The sequence below is a fragment of the Pristis pectinata genome, chromosome 14 (assembly GCF_009764475.1).
Source record: "Pristis pectinata isolate sPriPec2 chromosome 14, sPriPec2.1.pri, whole genome shotgun sequence".
NCBI classification, from domain to species: Eukaryota; Metazoa; Chordata; class Chondrichthyes; order Rhinopristiformes; family Pristidae; genus Pristis; species Pristis pectinata.
Genome location: NC_067418.1, coordinates 10,815,684 through 10,830,098, shown reverse-complemented (window position 1 = coordinate 10,830,098; position 14,415 = coordinate 10,815,684). Strand labels below are relative to the sequence as shown.

The 14,415-nt window shown below is 39.4% G+C and overlaps 1 protein-coding gene across 4 annotated transcripts in view; it reads left to right on the top strand.

The window, feature by feature from the left end:
* The window catches only part of LOC127577624 (liprin-alpha-1-like), a 118,057-nt gene that overhangs the window by 82,875 nt on the left and 20,767 nt on the right, over positions 1-14,415 (top strand). For all 4 annotated transcript variants that reach the window (XM_052028927.1, XM_052028928.1, XM_052028926.1 and 1 more), the window contains 3 exons: positions 7,476-7,648; positions 11,536-11,626; positions 14,123-14,204. In XM_052028927.1, the coding sequence (XP_051884887.1) occupies positions 7,476-7,648; positions 11,536-11,626; positions 14,123-14,204 (346 nt within the window). The remainder of the gene's footprint in view (positions 1-7,475; positions 7,649-11,535; positions 11,627-14,122; positions 14,205-14,415) is intronic.

Sequence of the window (14,415 nt, the reverse complement as noted above, 5' to 3'; positions counted from 1 at the left end):
TGTCTTTCCTCAAGTAAGGAGACCAGAACTGCACGCAGTACTCCAGGTGTGGCCTCACCAGTTCCCTGTACAGTTGCAGTGTAATCTCCTTGCTCTTAAATTCAGTCCCTCTAGCAATGAAGGCCAACATTCCATTTGCCTTCTTGATAACCTGTTGCACCTGCAAACCAACCTTTTGCAATTCATGCACTAGCACTCTCAAGTCCCTCTGCATAACAGCATGCTGCAGTCTTTCACCATTTTAATAATGATCTGATCTTCTATTTTTCCTTCCAAAGTGGATGATCTCGCATTTACCAACATTGTACTCCATCTGATGGACCCTTGCCTACACATTTAACCTATCTATATATCTCTGCAGACTCTCCACATCCTCTGCGCAATTTGCTTTTCCACTCAATTTAGTGTCATCAGCAAATTTAGATACACTACACTGTCCCCTCTTCCAAATCGTTAATGTATATTGTGAACATTTGTGGGCCCAGCACCGACCCCTGTGGCATCCCCCTCACCACTGATTTGCCAACCAGAGAAACACCCATTTATCCCAAGTCTCTGCCTTCTATCGGTTAACCAATCCTCTAGCTATGCTAATACATTACCCCCAACACCATGCATCCTTAACTTATGAATAAGTCTTTTATGCAGCACCTTATCGACACCTGGAAATCCAAGTATACAACATCAACCTGTTCCCCTCTATCCACTGCGCTCATTATATCCTCAAAGAACTCCAGTAAGTTTGTCAAACAGGACCTGCCCTTCCTGAATCCATGCTGCATCTGCCTGATGGAACCACTTCTATCCAGATGTCTCACTATTTCTTCCTTAATGATAGCTTCAAGTAGTTTCCCAACTATAGATATTAAGCTAACTGGCCTATAGTTATCTGCCTTTTGCCTACATCCTTTTTTAAACAGTGGCGTGACATTTGCTGTCTTCCAATCTGCCAGGACCTGTCCAGAGTCCAGAGAATTTTGGTAAATTATCACAAACACCTTTACTATAACTTCCGCCATTTCTTTCAGTACCCTGGGATGCTTCCCATCAGGACCAGGAGACTTGTCTACCTTTAGCCCCACTAGTTTACTCACCACTACCTCTTTAGTGACAGTGATTTTATTGAGGTCTTCACCACCCATCGCATCCATAACATCTCTCTTTAACATGTTAGGCGTGTCCTCCATGGTGAAGACCGACACAAAATAGTCATTCAAGGCCTTGGCCATTTCCATTGTACCCAATATTAATTCCCGCCTCTCATCTTCCAAGGGACCTATATTCACTTTAGCCACCCTTTTCTGCTTTATATAATTGTAAAAGCTTTTACTGTTTTTATATTTTGTGCTAGTTTACTTTCATAATCTATCTTATTGCTTGCTTAGTGGTTCCTGGTTGCTTTTTAAAGTTTTCCCAATTTTCCAGTTTCCCACTCCTCTTGGTAATTTTGAATGTATGAGCTTTTTGCTTGATGCCTTCTTTTATTTCCTTAGTTATCCAAGGCTAGCTCTCCCAACCCTTGCTTTTAACTGGAATATGCTTTTGTTGAGCACCATGAAAAATCTTTTTGAAAGTCTTCCTCTGTTCCACAACTGTCCCACCATATAGCCTGCATTTCCAGTCTACGCTAGCCGGCTCCTCCCTCATTCAGTTGTTGTCTCCCTTGTTTAGGCATAATACACTGGTTTTAGATCGAACTATTGCGCCCTCCATTTGTATGAGAAGTTCAATAACACTATGATCACTCTTTCTAAGAGGATCCCTGTCTACAAGATCATTAATTTTACCTGTCTCATTGCATAGGACCAGGTCTAAGATAGCATTTTCCCTTGTAGGTTCACTAACACGCTGTTCAAGAAAGCTATCACAGAAGCATTCTGAAGTCCTCCTCAAAACTTCCTCGACCAACTTGATTCGCCCAATCTAAGTGGAAGTTAAAGTTCCCCATGACAACTGCCACTCCATTCTTACGTGCATCAAATATTTCTTGGCTTACTGCCTGTGCCACTGTAATGTTACTATTCAGTGGCCTATAGACAACTCCCACCAGTGGATTTTTTTTCCTCTTTTTACTATTCCTAATCTCTACCCGGATGGACTCAACATTCTGCTCCTTAGATCTTGTATAGTGTCTCACTATCGCCCTGATCTCATTCTTAATTAAAAGAGCACTACCCCACCTCCCTTACCATCCAACCTATCCTTTCGTATTACCTGATACCCCGGATATTTAATTCCCACTCATCTCCACCCTACAACCACGTTTCTGTAATGGCCACTGAGTCATACCCCTTTGTACTGATTCGTGCCACAAGTTCACTGACCTTGTTTCAAATACTACAGGCATTCAGATAAGCTGCCCTTACACTCATTGTCCTTTTAGAATCTGGTAACCTTTTGTGGCCTTTGAGTTTGACTTTTCTGTACTCCACTCTTTTTTTTCTAACTTTTGCTCTGGTCTCTGCTTTGCTTCCCTCTGTCTTTCTGCATGGATTCCCATCCCCCTGCCATATTAGTTTAAACCCTCCCCAACAGCACTAGCAAATAATCCCCGTAGGACATTGATCCCAGTCCTGCCCAGGTGTAGACCATCCAGTTTGTACTGGTCCCACCTCTGCCAGAACCAGTTCCAATGCCCCAGGAATCCAGAACCCTCCCTCCTGCACCACGGCTCAAGCCACATATTCATCCTAACTATGCTGCTATTCCTACTCTGACTAGCATGTGGCACAGGTAGTAATCCTGAGATTATTACTTTTTTGAGGTCCTATTTTTTAATCTATTTCCTAGCTCCCTAAATTCAGCTTGTAGGACCTCAACCCGCCTCTGTCCTATATCGTTAGTACCTACATGCACCACGATAACTGGTTGTTCATCCTCCCCTTGCAGAATGCCCTGCAGCCGCTCTTGAGATATCTCTGACCCTTACACCCGGGAAGCAACACACCAACTGGAAGTCCTGTTTGCGGCCACAGAAGTTCCTGTCTATTCTCCTTACAATGGAATCCCCTACCACTATAGCTCTTCCACTCTTTTTCCTGCCCTCCTGTGCAGTAGAGCTACTCACAGTGCCATGGTCCTGGCTACTGATGCCTTCCCCGATGAGCCATCTTCCCAACAGTATCCAAAGCAGTATACGTATCTGTTTTGGAGGCAGATGACCACAGGGGACTCCTGCACTACCTTCCTGCTGTTGCTCTGACTGTTGGTCACCCATTCCTTATCGTTTCCTGGGCCTTTAAACTGCAGTGTGACCAACTCACTTAAACGTGCTATCCACAACGTTCTCAGCATTGTGGATGCTCCAAGGTGAATCCATGCGCAGCTCCAGTGCCATCATGCAGTCTGTCAGGAGCTGCAGCTGGAAACACTTCCTGCACTCGTAGTCATCAGGGACGCTGGCGGCTTCCCTGAGTTTCCATATTGTGCTGGAGGAGCATGACACAGGTCTGAGCTCTGAGGGAAAATAGAGAGAGACAATATGAATAAGACCTGCCCTCGCCTTACCTCAGCGTTGCTCACCCTCCTCGCTGAACCCCGGTATTCACAGGTTGGTATTCACTCTCAAAATGGCTGCTCCAAAATGGTCAATCTGGTTGACACCAACTTTTTATTAGCTGCTGATAATTAGATAATCACCTGTTAACTAACAATTAGCTGACTTGCCTCTTAAATTCCTGCAAGTGAAACTCACAAGCAAGGAGACTCACTTCTTTTCAAATCTCCTGCTCCAAGTCACCAACTCCTTAGCCTCTGCCTCTTCTCACTGAAGCCTCTTGAACCAAAGCTTCAGGTGCCCACTCACACAATGGCCACTCCAAAATGGCTGCTTTGCTTGACACCTACATTTTATTGGCTGCTGTTAGTACTATTAACAACTTGCAAATGTGCCTCTTTTAGACTCCTGCAAGGTGAAACTCTCAAGCAAAAGCACACAGACTCACCTCTTTTCCAATCTCCCACTCCAAACTCAATCTCCCACTCCAAACTCAATCTCCCACTCCAAACTCAATCTCCCACTCCAAACTCAATCTCCCACTCCAAACTCAATCTCCCACTCCAAACTCAATCTCCCACTCCAAACTCAATCTCCCACTCCAAACTCAATCTCCCACTCCAAACTCAATCTCCCACTCCAAACTCAATCTCCCACTCCAAACTCAATCTCATGCTCTGAATCTATAGATGTATTTTGTAGAAATGAAAGAATGGATCATTTGGTAAATATCAGCCATTTGTTAAATCTTCTCATGTCCTCAGAGCAAACAAAAATATGTCAGTGCCCAAATTGTTATCCTGGAAGTGCCTGCATGTTATGAAGAGCAGAGATGTTATGACGGACAGAATGGAAACAGGGTTATGCATGTGGTTGGTAGTTCAAGATCAATGGTGTGTTTCCCAAATCTGATGATGATGCAGGAGAATGTCAGATCTTTATGGCGAGACTTGAAAGCATATAAGCTGGCTGCTGGATCTTAAAGTGCTAATGCATTCAAGGCTGGCTGTGCTTGGATCAAACGTTTCAAGAAGTGTTCAAATCTGCATAATATAAATTTTGTGAAACAAGTAGCAAATGCAGGTACCATGGCAGCCAAACATTTTCCAAGGAAACCTGTCACCAAGGAAGGTATCTACTCTCTTAAACAACCAAGATGGGGCTCTTGGAAGAGAAAATTCTCACTCTTGTTCATCTTCAGTGTTGATAAAAATGGCTTCAGGACGGCCATGTTCTTCTCTCTCAATGCTGAGGGCGACTATAAGCTGAAGCCCCTCTTGATTGGAGATCTACAGGGGTACTCAAAGGCCAATCTTCCTGTGGTGTGGCCATCAAATAAAAACAGCCAAATGACAAGCCTGGATGACTGAACTGCACTTTCAGGATTATATCACATCATTTCTTTCCCCCTTCATCAAACTATTTTCTGTGACCACAGAGCCTTGCTCATTGTGCACAGTGTCCCTGGAAGTTCAGTTAACTTTGAGATCATGACTAATAACATCAGCTGGTATTTTTATTCCCTAAGGGCATTTCAGTGTTACAACTTATGGACCAGGGTCCTTCTCTATCTTCTAGGTTTAATTTTGCACTGTGTAATGGGGCACCTCATCTTAAGAGTCGAGCAGCAATGCCCACTTGAATGAGTTGCACCATCAAGGTATTCATAGCCTATATCAGTGCCTCTTCAAATAACATATCCCATGCAACAGTGAATGATGTATTGAGGGAAATTGCAGCCATGGCGTGCACACAACTTCTGTAGGTTTGTGGACCTTAAAAATCTCTCAAAAAATCAATGTCAAGGTAAATGAAGGCAGATTTGATAGGGTGGACTCAGATGAAGTTGAAGAGCTGCTGGAATCCCATGGTGAAGAGCTCATGGGGCTTGAGCAACAAAGGTCACAGAAAGCCACCAATATAGCACCACCACCAGACTGGCTCAGCAAGAGGAGAAGATCTCTGAAGGCTTTTTGCCACATTGAGAAAGTAATCATTATCTTTGAAGATGGCAATCAGATATAGAGCACAGTGTTTAGATGTAGCCGCATGATGGGAAATATAGTGCTTGGCTATAAGGAACATTATCAAATGAGGAAGAAAGCTGTCCAGTTGTCGATCGCCACCTTTTAAGCTTCCTTCATCAGCACCCACGATCAGTCACAGGAAAATCCCTCGACTTAAGTGTTGCAAGCTCTTAAGCTCAGATTCACCAATACCAGCTCCTGAACTTCGGTGACAACTCCACCTCTTAGCTCCTCATTGCCGCCTTGACAGGCCAATTTGAGACCAGGAGTACGTCACACTGCCACTCGAGCCTGCTCCACCATTCAATAAGTTTGTGCTGATCTAATTGCACCTCAAGTCAGCATTCCCACTTGTTTGCAGTAGCCTTTTACCCCTTTACTTATCGTGAATCTGCCACAAAGAAAATTCTGCTTCCACTGCACTTTGAGGAATCAAGTTTGAAAGAAACTGAGCCCTCTTGAGAGAATTTTTTATTTCATTTCCTATGTTGATGTATTTTTAAGTATTTGGTGTTTTTATTCAAAATTTTTTGAACTCAAGAGTGCAACAAGTTTTTACATTGAAACTATTGGGAAATGCCTTTCAGAATTATGATTTTTCACTTAAGATGTTCTGCTAGAATACAACCCTTTCATAAATCAAGGAATGCCTTGAAATTTACATTTTTTTTGGCTTGGTGCATGAACTGACCTGTAGAAATATGAGGCAGTATTATAAACAGATCAAGTGATATTGCGATACTGAGTTGGTGACATTTTAACAAGAACAATGCAACAATGTACTTTTGATTTTTGGTTAGGTGGCAGTAGACATCTTGTTAGAAACTGGTTTCACCATAACTTTGATACAAAGACATGTTCTGTCGTATAGTTGATTACATGAAATGTCACAGAATGGAGTAATATTTAATTATCAAGAAAATTAGTTAGAACAGAAGAGAATGGGTGATCAAAACTAATTTTAATGACTTTACCAGAAAGGAAGTAATAAGACTGGCAGTTTTTACTTGGTAGTAACTTTTTATTGTAGGAACAATACTTTGGGCAAATTAGATTAATATATTTTAACAAACTCACTAACGTAAGGTGTGGATAATGTTACTTTCACTATTTCAAATCATTGGCATATTTCTGCATAAAGCTTTTCAGAAATACTTGAAACGTAACTGAACAAATTTGCTGTTAGGGATGGGAATAAAACTACCTTTTTTGTTGCAGAGTTTTCGTGCTTCAATCCCTATTGAAGGCTTAGTTTATTTTTTTTTACAGAGTCCATATTTGAAACACCTTACTGATAGAGTTATCGAGTACCTGAAGTTCTTCAGTAAAATTTAGTGTCATAGAGCCCTTTTGGCCTTTGCTGACCATCAAGCACCCATATACACTAATCCCATTTTATTCTCCCCACATTCCCCTTAACTCTCCCCAGATTCTCCTACTCACTCACACACTAGAGGCATTTTACAGAGCCCAGTTAACCTACCAAGCCGCACAATCTTTGATGTGGGAAGAAACCGGAGCACTTAAGCCTTCTATGTCTAGGCAATTTAGACTACTGGTGCAAAATGGGATTAATGTGGATGGGTGTCCACTGGTCAGTGTGTATGTGGTCGGCCGAATAGCCTTTCTGCATGCAGTTTGACTATATCTCTATGACACCCAGAGGAAACCCATATGGTTACAGATAGAAAGTGGGAACTTCATACAGACATCACTGGAGGTCAGGAATGAACCCAGGTTGCTGGAGCTGTGAGGCAGCAGCTCTACTGACTGTTGTCTTTGTAGATGGAAGGTAAAACTTTTGATTATGAATTAAATCAGTCTGCCATTTTTAGATGTCTTGAAGTTGGTGTGCTTTTGTATTGATGTTGCACCTTGAACTGAACTGTTTTTGCTATTGTATTTGTAAAAATAATGCAGTAAATGTTTTCTCTTAACTGTAACTTGTACAGTTCAACTGGGTCTCAGGATGGTCAAACCAGCAACCCCAGTAGCAGCAACAGCAGCCAAGATTCTCTTCACAAAGCTCCCAAAAAGAAAAGTATAAAGTCTTCTATTGGGCGACTCTTTGGTAAGAAAGAAAAGGGTCGGCTTGGACAGTCCGGCAAAGATCCCACAGGGCAAGGTTGGTTTGGAAGTCAGTGAGAAAACTTTGGAATAAGTATTTTTTTGTCAATAAGCTTTTAATTTTTACTATAATTTGCCCTGTATGATTTTATCCCTACTTTCATTTAAAATTTGTTTTCTCGTTTCTCTTTATCAAATGACTGTCCATCGATCTTGGCCCTCTTTCCTTGCTACCTTTTGAAGTTCAGGTTGCATCTCTGCTCTGGTGTTCTTGAATTATGTGGTTTGGATTGAATTTTGGATTGTACTTTGGTTTAATGCTTGTCTGCATGTTGTAGAAGTGGCATAAAAGCTTTTTGTGAAATAGCCACAACTTTCAATTAATTTTGACAGCTCAGTACCACACCTGCTATGATATTTGACTTTCGGGTTGTAACAAGACGGAGGAGGGATCAACTCAAATGTAGTGTTTTTCAAAGTGTAAAGTTGTATACCTTTACCTTTTGGTCTGTGCCCAGCTAGTAATTTTGCCATAATGAACTTGTGAGCAACTATTTCAGATATCAAATGAAGCCGGTCGAAAGCGCTGCCAAATCTCACCTTCTAGTATTAGCTCTGTGTCCCTCCCTGCTGGTTACACAGCTGTCCTGCACACCCAAGTACTTGTTAAATGTGATTTGGGTTTCTGCCTCGCACCTTTTCAGTGAAAATACTCTTCCTCACTTGCCCGCTAGACCTTCTACCAAGTATTTTAAATCTATGACTCCGATTATTTGCCCACTCTGTTGAGGGAAATGGTCTTTCTTTCTACTCTGTCTAGGCCTCTCATAATTTTATACACCTCAACTTAATCTCCTTTATTTTAGAGAAAACAACCTTAGCCTGTCCAGTTTGTCTTCAGAGCTAGAATCTTCTTTTCCTGTTAATATCTTTACAAATCTCCTCTGCATTTTCTGTAGTGTAATGACATCTTTTCAGTTGTATGAAGACATGGTAGTTCTAGGTACTCAAGCTATGACTTAATCAGTATTGTACACAGTTCTAGCATAAACTTTCTGTTCTTATATTCAGTGCTTAAGGTAAATAAAAGGAAAGCAATGAGCTAATTTCCACTAGCCACTTTTCTGCCCAATTAACCAGTCTCTCTCTTCGTTAGTCTATCACATGGCTGGTTTTTGTACCACAGCAAACTTCTTTACCATGCCTGTTGCATTGGAACTAAAATTTAAATATATAACACAAACAAGCACTGAGTGCGAAGCCCTTGAGTCTCCATTTGAAACAACTTCCCAGCTGTAAAAATGCCCATCATTATCCTTTGCTTCCTGCCACTGAACCAATATTAGTTCCACTGAAACAATATTAAAGCCACTCTCTTTTAGATCCCATGGATGTTTACCTTCTTCCTCACCCTGCCATAAGTGAATGTGTCAAAAGCCTTGTTAAGATATTCATTGACAGTCTCCTTGTTACCGCTACAAAATGCAATCAAATTAGTCAGGCACGGCCTCCCTTTTCCAAATCTATCTTTATGTCCATGATTAATTGTCACCTTTTTGAATGAAGTGACCACATTTACAACAAGTCTACTTTTTGATTTAAAGCAGTTTTTCAAAAGAAATTGCCTGAGTGAATGTCCCTCCCTCTAATTGCACTTAGTTCAGTATTTTGCTTTCATTAACCATTCTCTAAATGGGTTCAGCAGTAGCTAGTAAAGCTTGTGTTGCAATAATATCATAATTTAAAAATATGCATTGAATTTTACTAATTAAGCACTTGGGACAAACAGTTAACTTTCTGTACCAGATGTGAAACTGCCAAAGCAAATCAGCCGTCAGCTAAATAAATTGTCTAATTTTCACTTCCATTAAAATCATCAACAATACCAGTTTTATCCCCATGCAGCAAGTTGTAATATTTGTGTATTCCTCCTGAAATGTAAAATGCTCTGCATTTCAAGCTCCTGATTTTCCTCTTAAGCAGCTTTTGAGAGCATTTAAGTTGCTAATGTTTTTTTAAATGGAAGAGAGCATTGACTTAGAACACTATGCTGGAGGAACTCAGAAGCCTGAAGAAGGGTCCTGACCTGAAACGTTGACTGCCTGCTTTTCTCCATGGATGCTGCCTGGCCTGCTGAGTTACTCCAGCATCATAGTGCTTTTCATTTAGATTCCAGCATCTGCAGTCCTTTGTTTCTCAGAGCATTGACTTAATTAGAAATTCCTTTGTTTTCTCTGCGTTTGGCAGAAGAAGCAAGAAAAAAAAACTTCTGAATTGTCACATGTAGAGAACAGACTGTAAAAGCACGTTCCTGATTTTATTTGATAACAACATTTAATTTCCCCATTGTCATCAGAAACTTGTCACATCACCTTAAGTTCAATAGTAAATATACTCCTGTACGTCATACCTAATTAAACAATGGCATTGATTTTTAAGAACATAAGTACAGGAGTAGGCCGTTTGACCCCTCAATCCTGCTCCAAAATATATTAAAACTATTGTGATTTTCTACCTCAATGTTATTTTACTCTAACTTTCCCCATATCCCCCATTACATCCATATCCCTTGATTCCCTTAATACCCAGCAATCTATCATTGCCTGATCTGTCACCACGTAATTCAGTAGCACTTAACAAGAATCAATACATTGAAGAACAGACTCTTGTTCTGGTAAGAACTAGCAGTATCATTCAAAATAATTTGCAGTTGTGGCGAGTTGGAAGGCATGAAAAGCGTGATCTGGAGTCTGATAATATGGGACAGGTGGAACAGGCAGTGTTTCAACAGGGAAACACTGTTGAAAGCAGTCTTGAGTAAGCAAAGTTGTGAATGCGATCTCATAGCTTTGAATTCAAACTGATTTACATTATCTTCATGTTTTGTTTTATTAATTCCCCTTCCTTTCTTCTCTCAACCCAAAATGAAGCCTTTATTTATTAAATCATGCATTGGTAAACAGTAGTGAGGCAAGTTGCTTGTACTCTATGATGATTTATATAAGTTTTTGAACAATGATATTGGCATGATGCTTGTTGGATCCCAGGCTTGTGCAACAACATAATATGATGCTAGATGTGTTTTATTTCTCCTGATGCCACAGTGCCTACTGGTTTCCATTAACAGGAAAAAAAGAATATTTGCATGTTAAAATTGGAATATTTTTGCCTTTATCATTACTTGTATAATTTTAATACTTTGGGCAAGCAGTTTGTAATTGTATGTAATGTGGAGTAACTTGATACTCATGAGTGTGATATTGTCAACATTTGATATTTATTTTTGCTTACATGAAGGGGTGGTTAGATAGTAGTAGAAGCATGATAAAAAATGAGGATTTCTGAATTAATATCCCAATCAGATTTATAATTTTAATAGGCTATTTAATTATTAAAGTCTTATTAATTTTTCATACGGTACATTTGAATTGCAGGTAGAATGTTAAGCTAAGTTCCAATTTGTTCTGTGAATAATGTACACTTGCATAAATGTAAACAAGGTTTGGTTTTTTATACTCCTTTATGGGAGCTATACTACAACAGTGGGAAGAGTATATGGTTAGTTAGGATGGTGGATTTGGTACTAATCAACAAACTGCCTTGTCGTGGATGGTGCCAAGTTTTTGGAATGCTTTTGATGCTGCACTCATCCAGGCTAAAAGTTTATCAGTCTTTTCTGGTTTTGCTGCAGTCTTCAAACCATCAATCATTAAGTGCCCATGTATGTTTGCGTTTCCCTCATTCTGCTCCCTGTGAGCTATATGGAGGTTCTTTTATCTGGACATCAGAATTTCCTAATATCCTTTGAAACTGCTTCAATTTTATTTTTCTATTTAAAGGAGGAATAAACTGCCATTCAAAATCCAATTCGCAAATTTTGATGAAACCAGTTAGATCATTTATTTTCATGAAGAAATTATAATGATTTAACTTTAAATTTTATAGCTGGCATACCAGATATGGAAACCAGTCCTCAGGATACTTTGGGACTCAGTAAACTTGGTCAAGCAGAAAAAGATAGGAAATTGAAAAAGAAGTAAGTTTTTTTTAAAAAAACTTTTTCTGAAGTAGTTACAAAAATGCATGGCTATTTTGACTCTATTTCACTATTTGGGTTTTTAAAATTCTTGTGAAAGAACTGCAGTGATATTTTGAATGGTTCACACTATGCAAGTGGCAATGTTTAAAATCAACCAATGTCTTTTGAACAATGTCAACTGAGGAGGAAGCTTGGCTCTTCCCAACATCCTTTCATCCCCACATCCTTTCCTTTTCCCCTATCATTTTATTTTTCATTTAAAATTAGTGTTTTACATTTTTTTTTCATTTCTTTCCCTTCTTATGTTATTATTCACTCCATGACCTTAGTAATAACTCAGGGTAAGTTCATTTATCAATAATTTTTGTGAATGCTTTTGGTTTGCTCTTTGTCAGTGTCTGATGGTAAAGGGAACTTCGTTTTTCTTCTGGAACGTGTAGAATGCTGAAATACAACTTGGATGCAAACATTTCCATCGGGTTCCAGTTTGTAGAGGAGAGATTTTTAATTTTGGTTTAAGTATTGTTTAAAAAGTGGCCATAGCTTAAAATTATTGTAATGGAATATTTGCCTTGCAAGCAGAATCTTAGTCTCTGACCTAATTGCCTGTAGCAGTTAAACTCCACAGGGCTAGATGGGAAAAGTAGTTGTATTTATCCTACTTCATATGATTGGACCTCCCCCAGTCAATCATGTAACGTTATTGGTGATGCTCTGTGGAGGTATGTGGACTAAGGCCTGTATTTTGTAAAAGTAGAGGTCTAAACCTTTCAATCAAGGCCTGTATTTCGCTCTGGAAGAGGAAAAGAGGTTATGCTGAAGGTTGGGGTGTCTGTTGCCAGGTATTAAGCAAAAGTTCTTATTGAGCTGCAAAGTTCTATTTCTCAAAAAAAACCTCTGTAGCACCTACAGCATTATCATGTCTAAGCAATCTTCATATGTAATCTTTGTAAATCCAGTGATCATTAAGTGGATAGTCATGCACAGCCATTATTATTTGGCAAAAATCATACTAGCCAGCACCAACTTGCATTTATAAAGTATTTTTGAAGTAGTAAGATATCTCAAGGCACTCGACAGAAAACTTTTCATAAAATGCATGAGGAGTTGACCTAGATTTTTTTGTTGGTGACAAAAAGTTGAGGGAGTTCGCCATCCTTTTTTAATTATTATCATTGACTTCTAACAGCCCTTGAGGTGCATATCGAAAATGCATACCATTTACATCACAGGACCAGGTTATTCTGCCTGATGGGTCTATGCTAGTGTTAATACTTCACATAAAGCTGCTCCTATACTTAATCCCATCATTAAATACTTTGATTATTTTTCCCATTAATCAAATTCCTTTATGCCATTCAAATCAACTACTTGTGGAAGTTCCACATTCTAACTGCACTGAGTTGAGAAGTCCCTGAGCTGAGATTTCAAAGCAATTTCCATTCAGTTGCCAAGACTGTTGTTTCACCAGTTAAAAGCTTTCTTTATTTCATCCTTAATGTGTTTGAAATTGTGTTGTACATTGTCTTCATGTTGAGGATCAGTTTATCAAATGTTGTTTTGATAGATCTGTTCACACTTCTCCCTCACCAAAGCCAATTCAGTATCCTGGGTCCTTTTCGTAGAAGTTTTTGCTTCCCTTACGCCGTTCTTACCAAATTGATTTGTAGTTTTGTCTTAGCTAACTTTGAAATCCACAACAGTGGAATGTCATCTTAAATGCTGCTTATTGGAATCTTCCCTTTTTTTTGTCCTAAAAGTAACCATCTTCCACTTTACAATCAATTCTACATTTGCATTTTGTAACTTGTTTATTAACATCCAACTCTTTCCTCATGAAGAGCTACTTTTACATCATTTAGCATAAAATGATGATGCTATCAGATTGTTTTGTAGGCATATCTTGTTTATTATAGACTTTCAGAAAAGAGAATTCGGCATCCTTATTTGGTGGACTCTTTAATTGTCCTTTTGTAATGATGCAGCCAACCACTGGGTTCATGATAAATAGAGATGGACAATAAATGCCAACAATGCCACATCCTGTTAATAAATAAAACCGAATGAGTGTTGGAAGTTTGGGGTGTAAAGCTACATTAATACCATCATAAACCTCATTAACTGGAACTCTTTGGGAATGGAAGTACTGTTTAGAGTACAGCTGTGTGAGTGAATATTCTGCGTGGAGCTTCTCTGTAACCCAACACTTCTCTATAGGAATGGATTTTCCAACTTTCCTAACAGTGCTTTGCTTTATTAAAACAAAAGTGCTCATGCTTTCCTATAAGTATTTCATGTTGCAAGTTTGTGTTAATCTAACCCAATCTGCATGTTTGAAGTACGATTTTAAAACTTACAATATATTCAAAAGCCTTAACACTGCAAGAATGTTTATTTTGCTCTGAGTGTGAAAGGGATAATGCTGCAGTTTTGTGTAGTTAATGAATTGATTAGAAATTATTCTGGTTTGTTAATACAAGATTTGTACTTTAGGACAGAATTATTGGAAGAAGCACGAAGGCAAGGGTTACCATTTGCGCTGTGGGATGGCCCCACTGTGGTCGTATGGTTAGAGGTGAGATTGCCGATCTTAATGGAAAAGCAATTCATTAAATTTTTAAAAAAAGTTTCTTGTACTCACAGAGTCTGCCTAGTGACGGTCTTCAGGTAATGGGTCTGCAAGGCTAATTCAGACCTCATTTTACAGCCACATACTCTTATAATATTTTGATTTTGTATTAATTGCTTATGGTACTGAGGGAAGTAAGGAAAGGGTGAAGGGGGCT